Below are 17,130 nucleotides of genomic sequence, written 5' to 3' on the forward strand. Positions count from 1 at the left end.
CGGGCGCGCGGCGGGCCGAGGGGGCGGGCCCAGGCCTCCCGCGCGCGGCCGCCGCCCCTGGAGCCGCCTCCTCGCTCCGCCAGTCTGCGCGACCCAGGTGCCGGCGGGCAGGAGGCGCCCGAGGATGTGCCGCTGGCCGCTGCTCCTGTTGTGGGGGCTGCTCCCCGGCGCGGCGGCGGCGGCGGCGGGGGGCTCGGGCCGAGCCCTCCCGCACCGCACCCTCCTCGACTCCGAGGGCAAGTACTGGCTGAGCTGGGGCCCGCGGGGCGGCGGGCTCGCCTTCCGCCTCGAGGTGCGCACCGCCGGCTACGTGGGCTTCGGCTTCTCGCCCACCGGGGCCATGGCCTCGGCGGACATCGTCGTGGGCGGAGTGGCCCACGGGCGGCCCTACCTGCAGGTAAGCGCGTCCCCACCGAGCCCCGTCCCGTCCCGCCCTCGGGGCAGGCGCGAGTACCGGCGTCCCGGGGGCCACCCGGTGTCCCCTGCGGCGGAGGCTGGACGCCACCGCCCCCCCGCGGCCCCCGCCCGGCACGCGCTCCCCTGGACGGTCAGCTCCCGCACGCCCGGAGCCAAAGGCGCCTGCGGCTGGGCTCCCTGCTTCCACCGCCTGGCCCCGAGTTTTCGCCCCGGGAAGCTGAGCACGGGTGACCTCGGGCAGCTTGTCTCTGAACACTCTCCTGTCCCCAGCACCCTACTTAATAGATCCCCTGCATGCACACCTGCCACGCATCCCTATTCACCTCTAATGGGAAAGGAGAACGACCCTTTGGGGCTCTAGCAGGACTGCTCTCAGGGTTGGAGGGACCTGTGAGCTTTATAGCACTTTGCTGTCTTGCTGCCTGGGACCAGGATCCCAGAACTTCCCAAATCATAGCTATTCTGGGGTCCCAGGCACGGAGCTGGGGTCAGCTGCCTCATCTGAGAGATGAATGAAAGGCCCCCCACTAAGAATCTTTTAGGAACTTTGCTCTTCTGGGAGCCCGTTAGGATGCCGCATTCAGAGACCTGCAAAATCTTTAGTTTCCCCGGCAAAATCCTCTATTAAGTGGAGAAACTTTTCGCTTACTGTAATAGCCAACAAAGTTGATTTGACAGCTGCTGATTTGCTTTGAAAGAGTCAGAGTAGATATGTTGCCTGTTCATAGATAACTTCATGCATAGGAGGGGGGAAAAAAGAATTGTGAAGTAACCATAATGATTAGGTGGTTAGGTCTTCTGGACATCTTTGTTTATCTGATCTTGAACAACATTTGGACACTTTTCCACAGTTACATAACATCGTGGTGACTATACTCTGTTACTTATAAAAGTTCATCCAAAAATACTGCCCTTTGCTAAAAGTCTCTTCTTCCAAATGAAAACTCCTTGCTGTTCTGGCATTGTGTTAAGTTTTTGATGATATTAAAATCAAAGCACCCGATCGATTTCAAAGTGCATTTCTCAGTAATTTTATTCCTGACTTCTAAGTTTGATTTCCACAACTTTCTGGCTGAGATGCCATCCAATTTTAACCCTAATTCTGGCACTCAGCTATTAACTCTGGGTAGAAATAAAGAAAATGATAGTAAGAACAAGTTCAAAACCATCCTGTTGTCTGCTTTTTCATAAATTAGTCCTTTCCTCCCAAAATAAGTGTTCCACAGCTCCAATAAAATTGAGTTTTATGAGGATTGCACTTTGTTGAGGTCACTGATGTATAAATGTCTTCCTGCAGCGGCATCTCAGACATTGAATTTGTAAACCATGAATTTGACCCCAAACACAGGCCTCACTAGCTGAATAACGTAACTCTCTTCTGACATGAAGTAGAAAATACCTTGTTTAAATATCTGTGTGAGCCAAATCTTTGTGTGTGTTTGCTTGTTTTGGGTGGGGAGGGTACTATGCCTCTTAACTATCCTTGCATGTTTTGTTGAAAGGGACGTGGAAAATCTTACTATGGTAATATCATAAAACAGGGTATACTTTATAATGTTTATTTTTGAGAGAGAGGAGAGAGAGAGAGAGACACAGAGTGTAAGTGGGGGAGGGGCAGAGAGAGAGGGAGACAGAATCTGAAGCAGGCTCCAGGCTCTGAGCTGTCAGCGCACAGCCTGACCTGGGGTTCGAACCCAGGAACCCCAAAAGAGCATGACCTGAGCTGAAGTCGGACGCTTAACTGACTGAGGCACCCAGGCACCCCTAAACAGGGTATACTTTAAAGGATAACTTGATATTGTTTCCCGCCAGAGAGTAGCGTTTCTAGAAAGCCCATCCAATTTGATATCAAATGAAAGACCAAGTGTAGAGTAGTGTTTCAACATGTCATAACTGGCCCACCACAAAAACAGACTTCGTTAAACTACAGAGTGTTTTCACACTGCTGGTGATTCTCGTAAAGACTGCATGAGAATTAACTCAGTGCTCTTTGGGTTGACTTTGAACCGTGGAACTTTTCTTAAAATAATCAGTGAATACCGATCACTATGAGATAAACCTTAGAAAATGGTCACTTCTCCCACATAGTTAATGAGAAAGCAATAGGATATTCCTTTTCAGTTTTATTCCTCAGGAGATAAAATCCTTATTTCCATATACAAATGGTAATTATTTTCTTAGTGGACTGACATCCTTTACTGGTCCATTTCCTTAATCCCACTCATTACAGGACATATAAAATACAGTAAAAATTATGCTAGTCAGTTATATGGGAAAAAATTTATTAACAACCTCTTTAATCAAATGAAAGACACCAAACACTGAAAATAAAATGAAATGTATCAGTTCCAGCTGGGTCATCCAGGCTAGGTGATTTTCCAAAACTTGAAATCGAATCTTCTCTCTAGAAACTATCACCTTGAGAGTCTTTATACAGTGGTGTAGTAAGGCCCTCCTCAGCACCTATACCAAAAGGTAAATAGGGTTCTTAAACAGTGTATTCGATTCAGTTAGTAGACTTTGGATTTCAGGTAATTTTGCTCCCAGTGCGAATGAACTTTGCAAGACAGAGTGTTCATTGGCTTCTGGGCTCTCATGTATATGTAGCGGCTGCTGATGGTTGCAGATGGCATGAAGCTGTATGGTAATAACCCAAGGTGACATCCCAGTCACCTCCCCTTGTGGCTTTTTTTCATATAGTTTATGAAATATATTTTTTCATATATTTTATGAAATATATTTTCATATATTTAACTTTCAAAACCTTGACCTTTAGGTATATATATTTTTTATTATTCTGACTTCTATTTTGCTGATTATCTTAAGCTTTTCTTTTCAATAGGATATGAACTCCTGGATAACTGTGTGAGAATTCATTCCAGCCAACCAGTAAAGAATTGTTGGTTAAAATAGATGCCACAAACCCAAATGCCTATAGAGGTCAGACAGCAAGTATAACAAAATGACGGGCTTGATCTAATGCAACAGACAGGACAGAGGATTGAGGACAAAAAGAGTTTTTGTGACCAAATTACTGTTATGTGGGTATGCAAATCAAGTATTGGCAGATCTTCTGTTTTTGTTTTTGCTTTTTGGGGGGGAAGACAGAAATGTAGATGTGTGTAAATATGATCACTAAATACTGGCCACAATTCCATGTTGTGCAAAGCACCACGTAGAGCACGCATGTACACACAATTCTAGCTGAGATAGAACTCGACTTAATCTGGGGTCAAGAGGGGAAAAAGCTAAGATTGGTGAAGAATCAACCCAGATTATGAAAAGCCATGAAAGGCAGAGAGGCAAGGTCCCATTTCTCTTCAGGTCCAGCTTATTCTGTGCCAAGAAATGTCCCGTGTCAGAGGGGACCTTGCCTTTTTTTTTTTTTTTTTTTTGGTTGCCTGTTGTGTAACAAACCACCCCAAGACATAGTGGCTCAATACAGTGACCCTTCGTTTTTCACACATCTGCAATTTGAGGAGGAGCTAAGTGGGGACAGGTCTCTATTTTACTTGATGCCAACTCCAAAGTGAGTGGTTGCAGTCATCAGGAGGCTCCCTCAGTCACTTGTCTGATGCCAGCTGCCTTTGGCTCTTAGCTGGGGATCTCAGCAGGTGCCATGGTGGTGGGAGAGTGGCCACTCCATGCAGCTACTCAGATTCCTCACAGCGGAGTGGCTGGGTCCTAAGGGTGAATATCCTGAGAGGCCCAGGTAGAAACTGGATAGGCTTTTATAACTTAGCCTTTGAGTCATCTTCTGTTGTGGCCCTATCCCACCGATTCAGGAGGGAAGATAGACTCCACCTCAGTATCACATCATAAGGAGCTCACAGGGGAACGGAATATACAGGTGAGGTCATCTTTGCAAAATACCTCCTTCCACACCCATCCCCACTGATTAGTCACAGTCTCTTTCTTACCACCACTTTTGAGAGTCTGTCTATATGCGTCTAATATCTCTTGATGCTGCTGAGACTGGGAGGCGATATTGACATTCACCTTCTTCCCTTGTAGTCTTTCACACCACTCACAAGGAGTGAGCGAACACTTAATTCTCCTCCTCCATACTCCCCTGCCAAAAAAGACCTGTGAACCTCTACAACCCATATTTTTCAGTGGTTGCCAATCACTAATTCAGGGTTGGACCCAATGAGAATACCTCCAGAGGGCAGTGTGACATTTGCTTGTAGTCCTGTGCAGTGAAAAATCAAATTTTGATTTCCTCGCCTCAGGCCAGTAGGTTTGGCCACCCTTAAAACCTATAGACCCAGAGATGAGGCATTATGGAAACTTGCCCTGTCCATTTTGTAACCCACCTGCCCAGTCTGGAGAGAGTTCCTCAAATGGTATATAACCAGGTACCATCAAATGAGAGAGAAAAATGTGGTTGGGAAGTGGAGCCTGTCTCCATCAGATACACTGTTGGAGAGCCGCTTGCTCTTGGGGAGACGTGACCCCTGGGACCCCTGGGATGCTGCCGTGGGTTTCTGCACTGTCTTTCACAGGATTGCCTGGGGAGGGGGTGGGAAGCAGTCTTTCCTCTTGCATTGGCTTTTGAAAACCTCACTATTTTGTCTCAATGAATGAACTCAACTCTCACTTCCCTGATGGATTCATGTCCTTTCCCTGTACTTTGCCCCTTTTTGACACAGTGCAATCCCACCCCCACCCGAACCACTTAGCAACTGAGTCCCTATTGGGAGGCAAGTAATCCGGGTTGATGAATGCCTAGTTTGTGTGAGTTAAGAGAAGAGGGCAGCATTGTCGGATGTGCCTGTTGAATTTGCACAAAAATTGATTCACTCTTCCTTTGGGGGTAGAAATCGCTAGTGAATGGAAGCTGGAGCATATGTCATCATTTGTTACAGCCTTGTGGTGTTGGCTGTCTCTAAAACTGAAACATTTCTGTGCTGACAAGTAAGTCTTCAGCAGCGGGGTAATTGCTGCTGGGCTGCTCGCTGAGGAAGTGCTTGGAAATTGTGCTGTGATTTGAAATCACAGAAAACAGTGAGCATTCTTTGTGGTTAACGATGTGCTGCTTTTAAGTGCGCCCCAGCCAACGGCAACAAAGAAATGTTTGGAAAGCAAATTGAAAAGCTGTAAGGGAAAGATGAAGAGAGTGTACAATCCTGACACAGCTCAGCTGGGGCTTTGTTAAGAGATATTTATAAGTCTTCAGATTATGCCACCCCCCCACACACACCCCAATTTCCAGATGACGAGGGGATGTCTCCAAGCTTCGTGCTTTGTGCATTAGTAATAAGGACACATGCACGAACGTAATGCTTCACACAAGATGATACTCTTCAGCTGTGTGGTTCTCCCTGGCAGAGCAGATGATTTCATAATGCCAGCCTGAGGATACAGGGCAGACCGAAGAACCAAGGGTACAATGCACCTGAACTGACCAACAGTGTTCAAGGCTTCAAGCAACCAATGGCATATTTCTGGACTCTTGGAAGGGAAGGCAGAGTCCACTTCAAAGAAAGTGAATGGTGGCTTATTGATTCGTTTTTGTTTGTGTGTTTGTTTTTTGTAATATAGACCTCTTACAATAAAGTTGCTGGCAAAAGGAATGAATTCATTATACATCATCATGTTTTTGAAAATGTTTGATCCATATGTAAAAAAAAAGTGCATATAGATGCCCCACAAGGCTGTTTATTGTAACTTAAAAAGATAACTAGTATAGAACTTTTAAATAGAAAGTTATTTTTCCAGGAAACGTCTTCCCAATGTCTTCCAAATTAAAAAAAAAAAAAAAATGATGCTTGCTCATAAGGATAGCATATAGCACATAAGCAGAAAATTCTATAAAAGTAACTTCAAATGGGTAATTTTCTTAACTGTAAAGTTGGAATTATATATCGAGGGCTATGCAAATAATGTACAGACCAGATTTAATCTGCTATTGAGGTCTTTCCTATTCATCTCCTATATCCAAAAATTATGAGAAAATCTTTAAACAGTTATTGCTTTTATGAGTTAAGTGTTGATGTTTTGTGTATTGCTGTTCTTAAGAGTTCAGAGTTCAAGGGTGCCTAGTTGGCTCAGTCAGAAGAACATAGGACACTTGATCTCAGGGTTATGATTTTGAGCTCCACACTGGCTGCAGAGATTACTAAAAAATAAACAGACTTAAAAAGAGCTCGGAGTTCAGTTGATTCCCCTCAAATTTCCAAACTTTCCCCACACCAATTTTTACAGGTGAGGAGCTGTGTTTTTACTGTGAGTGTTAGGTACCTGTTAAATGGCTTGTTGGAGGCCATGTATATCAGCAGCCTGGATTTATTTCCTCTGAGTCCTGGTTTTCTGTTCTGTCTTCTCCTTCAAGTAAGCAGTTGCATTCATAAAAACATATTCCAGGGGCACCTGGGTGGCCCAGTCATTAAGCGTCCAACTCAGGTTTCTGCTCAGGTCATGATCTCATGGTTCATGGGATCAAGGCCCTGTGTCCGGCTCTGTGTTAACAGCATGGAGCCTGCTTGGGATTCTTTCTCCCTCTTTTTCCGCCCCTCTCCTTCTTGTGTGTGTATCTTCTCTCTCTCTCTCTCTCTCTCTCTCTCTCTCTCTCTCTCTCTCAAAAATAAACTTAAAAAATACATATTCCAATTTTCTTCCTTAATAGTGAAATAACATGTATAATGAAATACGTGTTAAAACAGATTGGCAAGACAAAATCAGAGTATTTCTCTTACTTTTGTTCCACTATAAATGTCATAGATATTCATTTCTATGATATGATTTTTCATTTACTGAGTTCTTCGTATATGCCCTACATTTTGATAAGTCCTTAAAGTGTGTGATCTTCTGCAATTCTCACAATACCCCTGTGAGAACAATGTCTTATTTCTCCCATTTTGTAGATGCATAAACTTGGGGCTCCAGGTCACACAGTAGGGGGATCACTTGACTCTCACATCACAGTGAGGCAGTGAATATGGGGATGTTCGTTCACTCATTTAACCAATGAATGGTCATAAGGGTATAACATTAAGTGAGATGAAGGCGGTGACATCACGGAGCTCACATTTTGGTGGGGGATAAGCAGGTACATAAACAAATAAAAATACAAGGAAATGTTGAGAATTAAAACAGGGTGATGTGATAAGGAGTAACCATGTGGTTATTTCAGATAAGGATGCTTATAATCAAGACATGAAGGAAAACAAATGTCCCAGGTCTTAAAGGTGGCCTTTGGAGATTAATCATAGTGTTTACAACTCAAAATACTATATACTATGAAGAAGATGATCTGGCATGCGCATCAAAGAAGTTAGTAGACCTCGAATATAGGAAACTGCCTACCTGGAAGAAATATAATTAATGTTTTAACAAATGTCTGAACCACACAAGCTCTCTTTTCTATTTCTGTGGCATTGCTACACAGATGTTTAGTAAGCTCCACTAGAGTCTCTCAAGCTTTGATCTAGAGACTTGGTGATTTTATAGGAGTTTCTTTCTTAATTCTAGGTGCGAATGTTTTTTGCTTATCCTCTGTTCTTTCTTATCTGCAATAACATTGGAGACCCAAAGAACTTGGAGAAGCTAGATCAGCAAAACCACATGTGCCTGTAGAAGATTTCTATCTTTTAGGCAATTTTTAAACTAAAACTCTGAAATCTCAGTTTGTTAAATAAAACTATATTGCTGCCCTTTTTTCCGCTACAAATTTCATGCACTGAAACTCACTCATACAAGGAAACTCATGGGTAGAAGCTAGGTCTGTTGGTACTTTGGACAACCAGGGCCAAAATGGATTCATGCTGTGGCAGATTATAGCCCAGTGATGAGCAGTGGAGCCAACAGAGAACCGGGCACTGGGAAAGATACTTCTGATGCCAGAAGTTCCCAAACTTCTCTGCATATTAGCATCACTTGGGGGCCGTTAAAAAATTCCAACATCCAGGTAACCGCCCTCCCTCTTCCATACCAATTAAATCACAATCTGAGGAGGTGGGCATAGACATTAATAAATTTCAAAGTTTCCCAGGTGATTATGAGCAGCAGACATGTTCAGGAACTACTGATCTTATGTGGTCCGGCTCTTTGATAGAAATCAGGCTACTCCTTTGTGGTAGACCTACAGAAGCTTCGAAGATTCCAGGCATTGGGCAGGGGGATACAAAGGAGAATTCCATGCAAAGTAATTCACAGTGCCTTTGAAGTGTGCTTTTTGAAGCAAAGGCTAGCATATGTTTGGATACTGACAATTATTTTATAAAATAGAAGAATAAAGTGGATTTCCCTAAAATGGAAACACTTCTGAGATGAGTTTAACAAAGCTATTGACAATTCTAAGTATATTTTCAAAATACATGCTAAAACAAGAGTGGCAGTGGAAGGACTGTGGGTAGTGGTGTATTTCAACATGTGCTGAACCAGAAATCTGTCTCCTCTTCATACCCCTCTCTCATTTCTACACACCTTTTGCCAGTTGGTACTAGCTGCCATATTTCTAGGCAAGAAGAATATCTGCCCACACAGAGTCTAAAATTTATAAGTTATATATGGTTACAGGGCATCAAAGGAGCATTAATAAATGAAAGTTCCAGATAATTCTCAGCCTGTATTTAAGGCGTGGGACATGTTCTGCTTTAAAATCTTTTTATTAGAATTAACAGTAACACAATGGACTCCCTCTGTAATTGGAAAACTCTCAAGTGTCTTTCCAGTTATGTAAATAGATATATACGTTCCCTTCCTTCAAAGCTCCATTCTCTAAGGATACTAATAAGCAGTGAAATGCCCTCAAACCATCACCACAGAAGGGAGAGGGAGAAAAGGTAGCAGGAGTGGTAGATAATTAGTATTTTATTAGGGTATGGATGGAACATTTACAAGTCGACGACTGTCAGTGTTGCCACATCTTCCTGAGGTACCAAGGCCAATTCCATGTACTTGGCAGGTTGTCAAGAAATCCCTGCTGAATAACTGCTGAACATCTAAAAGCAGGAATCCTTGGTGTGCATCCTGGCACTGCTTGCTACCTTTTGGATGTGTGGTCCTTCGCAAACTTCTTCACCTTTCTAAATGACAGTTTCCTTTATGAAGAAGGGACTTTTGGTATCGAAAGCACGGGGTTTGGGTGAGGATTAAATGAAATAGGCATGTAAAGCTCTTACACAAAGTATGTGGCACATTGAAAGTGTGTACTAAATACAGCATATTATTTTAACCAGTCAAGCAGTCAGTGAAATGTCAGAATTGTCAGAAGATGACACGGAGACAAATATGGCAGCTTTTCAACGTGGGGAAAAGGTATCCGCTAAATGTAAAGATGGGGAATATTGATAGCAATTTTTAAGAAAATTTGAGGACAAACTTTAAGCAATTGATTTGTGAATACTTTGCAACCATTAATGACCAGAGACCAGCCTGGTTTCAAAAAACACAGATTATACTGACAAGACTGCATTTTCTCTTGCATTTGATTTGCTGGATGTGGAGTTGGAGTATTAAATGGTGCATCTGAATGATGATAAGGTAATTAGCAAGGTTTCTCATGATTTCTTGTATAGGATGGACTAATAAAGTTGAATTCATTATCATAAATATTTAAACATTCATACCCCAAATATGTTGATAACAGACTGTCTACATTAGACTACAGGATAAAGACTCAAAGATAGTATATATTAAAATAATAAGAGGAAACTAAAAGGTAAAAATTCACTGAGAATACAAAAAGAATTAAACAGTTGGTTAAAAAATGTATAAAGTTGAATTTAATTGGAATTCATATGGAAAAGGTCTAACTATTAGCTCATTTTAACTCAAAACATATGTTTGCTATACACACAGATGCAATATTAACCTATAAACTCTGCTGTTTACATCAAGGAAAGTGATATTGACATAGTACTCTGTACAAGGTTAATCGCATCAGAAGATAGGTTCTAGAATAACATTTTTAAAAAGATTCTAAAAGAGGATTACAAACATGGTTGAAATCTCTGGAAATCGGGGTTACCTGGGCAATGGGAAACAGTTGTCAGTGTTTGCCTGGAGAATAAAATGATTAGAAAAGACGTGATCATTGTTTTTGAAATAGTGGACAGTCTTCTGCAAGAAATAGGGATTAGATGCTCCATGTTAGGCTCCAGAAGGAAGAAAAAAGACCCAATTAATACACATTAAAGAGTAGAAGATTTTAGCCAATATAACAAATGTATTTCTGACAGTGGGACATCTTAAAATTGAACAGATTGCCTTGTGAAGTTCTAAATTCATGAGCTTGTCACTGCAGGTATTAAATACTGTGTAATCATCTCTTTAAAAATATTTCTGAGAGAGGGTCACTGGGCTGGCTCAGTTAGTTAAGCGTCTGACTTCAGCTCAGGTCACGATCTCGTGGTTTGTGAGTTCAAGCCCCGTGTCGGGCTCTTTGCTGACAGCTCAGAGCCTGGAGCCTGCTTCAGATTCTGTGTCTCCCTCTCTCTCTGCTCTTCCCCCACTCACACACTCTCTCTCTCTCTCTCTCTTAAGAATAAGTAAACATTAAAAAAATTAAAAAAAAACGTTTCTGAGAGAAATCCTCTGGTGGGAACTAGGATCAGGTGTCTCTCAGATTGCCTCCAGCTTTAATGAGATGCTGAAAATAACTTTATTCTGCATTCATGCTTTTAGGTTATTCAAGAACTTAGTAGGAGAGAAGATATTAGCAACTATATTGGAAAGTGTCGATGTTGTTTTTTAACCTGTCTCAGGAGTTGTCCTGTCTCTGTGGGTGGGTGGGCCCTAGGTCGTTACAGTGTCTGAGAGAATTTCATTTCTCTCCCTACTATGTATTTCACTACATTTGATTTATGTTTAGTGAATGTGTATTAGTGGATGTGTATTTGAAATCTGAAAAAAAAAAGAAAAAGAATGCTTCGTGATTTGTATATAACTCAGAAGAATATGGAGGGCTTCATGAGGGAGGCTGAATGTGAAGTTGGTGAATTTTTGAAACTTGGTGGCTGCATTATTTTGGTTTCTCTCGTACCAGTCTTCATGTTCTCTGTCTCCAGACCTTCCCACTGGGATATCGAGGTAGGCCTCTCAAATTTAATCTTATTCACCCTCAACCTGTTTCTTTCCCAGCCTTCTCAATCTCAGTAAATGGCACCTCCTGGTAGCTCCTGTCAAAAATTAGTAGTCATCCTTTTTTCTTCTCTTTGCTTCACCCCATGTATGAAACACATCTTCAGGTTCTGTTGACTTTTCCCCCAAGCTCAATCTAAAACTGCCAATTTCCCTTCAGTTTTAGTATTTGCACTCAAGCACCGACCACTGGGACCACTGCATGACTCCTGTCTTCTGACCACCACTCTTACTTCTTGGCATCCTCAACATGGTAGCCACAGCAATACACACACACACACACACACACACACACACACACACACACACACACTTTTCATGTCAATCAGAGTATATCACTTGCTGCTTAAAGCTGGGATGACTTTTATATAAGCTTAGTATTAAATTTGAACTTTGTACACTAACCAATAAGGTATTACGATGTCCGGGGCCTCATTGGATTCCTGTTGACCTCTCTCCTGGGTGCTATACAGTTCAACCATCCTGGCTTTTATTTGCTTCATCAAAATGGATACCCAGCCCCATTCAAGTCCTTTCCAGTCACTGCTCTCTCTTCCTGGGATCTACTTCATCCATACTTCTCATGGCTGCTCCTAATTGTAGTTAATTTCTCAGAGTAAATATCATAGCCTCAGTGGTGACTTTTCTGATAACTCAACCTGAAGGTTTTCCAATCCTTCTCTATAATCTGTTTTATTGTCCTCTAAGTATTTATTATCTAAGCATTTTGATTATTTTATGATTAAATTTTTTAAAAAATTGTTTGCCTCCTCCAACCCCAAACTAAACTATAAGTTTCATTATAGTGTGGACTTTGTCTGCTATCCTGTATAGTCCTGTGCCCTCAGCCCTGCAACAGAAGCTTAAGAATACTAGCTGCTCAATGAAATATGTGTTGGAAGAAAGGAGAAGTGGGAAGGAGGGAGGGAGGGAGGGAGGGAGGGAGGGAGGAAGGAAGGAAGGAAGGAAGGAAGGAAGGAAGGGAGTTTTCTTCTCAAAATTTATATCTTGCATTCACTGGTCATAGTTAAAAGAAGTCATGTAAACTTTTAGAAAATTAAGATAGTGGAATAGGATGAAATGATGGTAAAATACAGTTTATTTCTATGATAAAATCTGAAATTGTTTTTTCCATTGAAGTTTATTGTTAGACCTAAAGAGTCAAAATGTTAATTTTGCACTCTATCTCTGATAATTCTATAACTATAGCAAAGTATTAAATTACTCTACACGAAAACTGAACTGAGGTGATTGGCTATAGGGGAAAATGCAGGATGTGTATATTCAGAAGGTGGCACTTAAAGGACTGACAGATTGCTCAGGTGGGCCCCTCATTGGAACACAAGCTAACAGGGCTCCTATCTTGGCATTCCAGTAGCTATTCACAGATCTCTTATTAGATGTAAGGAGTTTCAATTTTATCTGAAGTGGTTTCTAGAAGGCACGCCCCTTCTGTTTTGACATTCCTCTCCAATTTCTGAGGTTAGTGAAGAAATGACTTCTTAAAACCAGCTTACGCTGAAATCTGAAGATTATGTTTGTATAGTTTGTTTATCCAGTTTGGGATTTTTTTTTAGGATCAAAGATTCTCTTTAACACAAAAATATTTATTATTATACTATCAATATTATTGAACCACCATAACACTTATTATAGAAGCTGATATTACAAACAGAAATGTTTGCAGTAACAAGGCTTTTGAGATTTCCAAAAAGAGGAAAAACTACAAGCACCTGTTGAAGAAAATGATGACAGATGGTAACATTTTTCTCAAGGTTCCCTTGCAGCTGTGCTTACATTCAGTTCTCCAGGCTGGGCTGGGTTTATTCATATCTTTTATTACACCCAGAAGGGTTTTCACTTCATCCTGTTTAACACAGTGCCGGTCGAAGCTCTTTTCTGTTGCAGAGATTTTATTCAAGAGAGAGAAAAAAGACTGACAATGCTTAAGAACCAATTTAACATCTGTGTAATCACGTTTTTTTAACACGAGGTCAGAGCAATCTTGCAGATTATCGCAGCTAGCTTTTTAAGGAGGTTAGTTTTAAAGTGGCAGTCAGGATTCCTGCTGTTGTGCTAACTGATAAATGCCAATGGATACTGATGCTCACTTACTTTACTATTACCACACAGCATTTTGAAACCTCGATGGTGTATTTCATAATCTTTTTCAAAGCATGGTGTTCCAAAGAAACTATATCCTGTGAGAACATGTTTCATTTTTAGGACACAACCACGGATTAACTTGATTGCTGGAGTCTAATTATCAACTCAGATTTTCAAGGGTAGCAGGTAATATTCTATCTTTAAAAAGTAAAACAAGCTAAACACCTGATTAAAATAATAGTAATCCACAATAAAAACAAAAATAATACCTCATTGGCAATTCATATTGAAGTTGATCTTCATGTAGGTAGCTGAGTTAGAATATGATTGAAATCCACATAACCCCATTTATGTAGGGTAACATTACTTCATATTTCACTTTACAGAATATTAAAGCTGAGTAAATATAAAGAAGAATGACTTCTGCAAATCAGCTTTTATATTTACATAATTAAAACATCTTCAAATTTTATTTTTAAGCTTTTACAAAATCTTTACAGAACCATGGTTCTCTGTGTCCTCCTCAACCCTCTTGTCCTCATAAAGCCCGTTATTAATGATACTTAATTGAAGCCTACTTTTATTTACCAGTATTTTATGTTAATTTATAATATATGCAATATATATCATACAATTAGATTTTTATAACGGCTGTGACATCCAACTGTGGCAATGAGAGTGCACTGTGATCAATAATCCTATTTATTTTAAGTTTATTTATTTCTTTTTGAGACAGAGAGACAGACAGAGCACACAGCAGGGGAGGAGCAGAGAGAGAGGGAGAGAGAATCCCCAGCAGGCTCCACACTGCCAGCATGGAGACCTGTGCAGGGCTCGAACTCACAAACCACAAGATCATGACCTGAGCCAAAACCAAGAGTCAGATGTTTAACCAACTGAGCCATCCAGAAGCCCCCTATTTTTATTTTAAAAGTACTGGAATATCAGGCACCATAGGACGATGGCTGAGGAACGGTCTTTACCATGGGTGTGTGACAGTGTTGCATCTGGGCTCTATTTGCTAACTGGGACCGGCAGTGGGGGTGACGGGTGCCATTCAGTTCTAATTGTAAAGGTGAAAACCAGGGAGTAATAGTGATCTGGGGAAATTCCATAAATATCTCATAAGTGCTACACAGTATGGTTTGGTGAAAATAAATTTCTAAGTGCTATTATTGGTATCAGATTCTTAATTGGTCGGTGTTTTACCGTCAATTTCATTCTCCAGTTTATTTTTTCTCCAAGTGGATAATAGTACCAAATAATTATTCCATTTAATTACCTACTCAGATAACATTTATCCCTTTGTCAAACTGTCAGGAAACCATTAACTTCACTGAGCGTACTCTTTTAGGTTTAGCCAATATGCATGAAGGATTTTCAAGACTGACTGTTCTTTGACTGACTTGGTTTCTTTTTATCTCTTTTTTTTCTCCCTCCCTTACTTCTTTTCTTCCTCCTGGCAAGAATAGTTGAATGATAGGAAATTAGGGATGCAGATTTTTTTTTTTTGTTTTTTTCTCTTCTCTTGCCTCACTTAATTATCCTTTTAAGGTTTGCCAATATGCCATTTTTTTATTGTATAATGTCGACACCATTAAGACTGTGTTTGGTTATAGTTCATGTATTTTCTTAACACAGGCTGAAGGAAGAATTAAGGTACTTCTGGGGAATAATTGTGCACCTCCCAAGTTAATCTATTCTCATACCATTAAGATGTGAATATTGGGTTATGGTTCTTGAGTTCTTCTCTTTTATTTCCATAATTGTCCCCTTATTTAGAAGGGCAAAAGGAAAGGCAGGATGCTCCTTTTAAAATTACCTATATTTAATAAGCATCTGCAACATACAAGTCACTCGGGATATAAATTCACATTAGAAAAGATTCTGAAACACGATTTCTCTCTCTTAGATCTGTTTTTGTTTTTGGTTTTTTGTCCTATTTCTTTAAAATAGGTGGGGAATGCCTTCTTAGTGTAAAAGGATTTCAAAGAGCTGTTGCATGCATAAACTCTTTTTTCTAAGTGAGGATGTCAGTTCCATAAGATTCATGTCCATTTAGGGGCTAAAAGGTCACAACAACGTTCCCAGATTTCAGTGCCAGATGTGTCTAGATGGCCGATCATGCAGACTCAACTCATCCTAGCATCTGGTTAACCACATTCCACATGGATCTTAACCATATGTAAATGTAATTGAGAGCAATTGGGAAAATAATCACTCTCCCTCTTTTTGTTCCATTTACAGTGCACACAACTATATTAAAAGTACAAATGTATAACTGGATTGATAAGGTTAGCTTTCTATTTTTAGGCAGTTACTACATGGTTGAGAAGATAATTCTATGTCTAGAATATATTACAGGCGACATGGGAATGCAAAAGAGGAGTAAGGATTCTAAGAGGGAATGATCACTTCCAGTTGAAATGATCAAAGAAAACTTCATAGAGCAGATAGAATCATGAGTCTTGAAGGGAAGAAAGCATTTCAATGGAGTTAAGTTTCAATGGGTGGAGTTAGTGGAGAGGATTTCTCAGTGGGGTGAAGAGAGTAGGGAGGACAGAGAAGAAGAGTGTGAACAAAAGGAGAAGAAGGAAAAGGGCAGAATTTGAGGGGAATAATAAATAGATAGTAGAGATCATGTGTTAGGATTAGTGATAGACACGGAAAATTAAGTTAGACTAAATTGTAGAAAAACTTGAATCTACAATGGAATTCTACCATATATCATCGAATAAAACACAGTGATCCACTGAGAGTGATTTTCAAGGAAAACTTTGACAGAAATAATGCAGGTGATAGTCTGAAGTGAGGTAGAGGAAGTTGTAATCGAGTAGAAGTGAAAGACGGGTTATTTTTTCAAAGAAGGAACTGACGGGTTCTGTGGAGGTATGAGTAATTGAGGAAGAAGTTAAAGAAGATTGCAGTTTTGAATCTGGATGATAGGAGAGTGGCAGTGTAATGGAAAAAAAATCAGGGAAACTGGAAAATCAGGGAGACAGACAAAGGGTAAATACAATTTTGGATATATTGCATTTTGAAAGGACACTAAGACTTCCAAGTGGAGTTAGACTTTTGGATATGTGATACTGAATGAAGGTGATGATTGGAAACTCTTGGAGTAGACGAGATTCCCAAAGGATGAAATACAAAGACAGAGGAGTATAATGTCAAGGACAGAACTTTGATGTGTATGGTTAGGAATGGGAAAAAATAGAGATAAACTGTCAGAAATGGACAGTCAATAGTGGGCTGTCTGGAAGCTGGCAGTGTGGACATCCTTGCCTTATACCCAAGACTTGTTCCCAAGTTTAGGGGAAGAATTTAGTATGATGTTTGCTGTAGGGTTTTCTACAGATGCTCTTTATAAGGTTAAGGGCGTGCCCTTCTGCTGCTGTTTACTGAGCGATTTCACCATGAATGAATGTTTCAGATAGTTTTTCTGCATTTATTAAGATGACCGTATGGTTTTCTTCTTTAGACTTTGATATTATGAATTGTATTGATTGATTTTGTAATGTT

The 17,130-nt window shown here is 40.6% G+C and overlaps 1 protein-coding gene across 1 annotated transcript in view; it reads left to right on the top strand.

Moving 5' to 3' along the window:
* The first annotated feature begins 89 nt into the window (after positions 1-89).
* Positions 90-17,130, top strand: part of MOXD1 (monooxygenase DBH like 1) — a 92,735-nt gene continuing 75,694 nt past the window's right edge. The window contains exon 1 of the mRNA XM_040449179.1: positions 90-397. Within this exon, the coding sequence (XP_040305113.1) occupies positions 125-397 (273 nt within the window). The 5' untranslated portion in view covers positions 90-124. The remainder of the gene's footprint in view (positions 398-17,130) is intronic.

The sequence above is a fragment of the Herpailurus yagouaroundi genome, unplaced genomic scaffold (assembly GCF_014898765.1).
Source record: "Herpailurus yagouaroundi ecotype Mexico unplaced genomic scaffold, PumYag 198, whole genome shotgun sequence".
In the NCBI taxonomy this organism is placed as follows: Eukaryota; Metazoa; Chordata; class Mammalia; order Carnivora; family Felidae; genus Herpailurus; species Herpailurus yagouaroundi.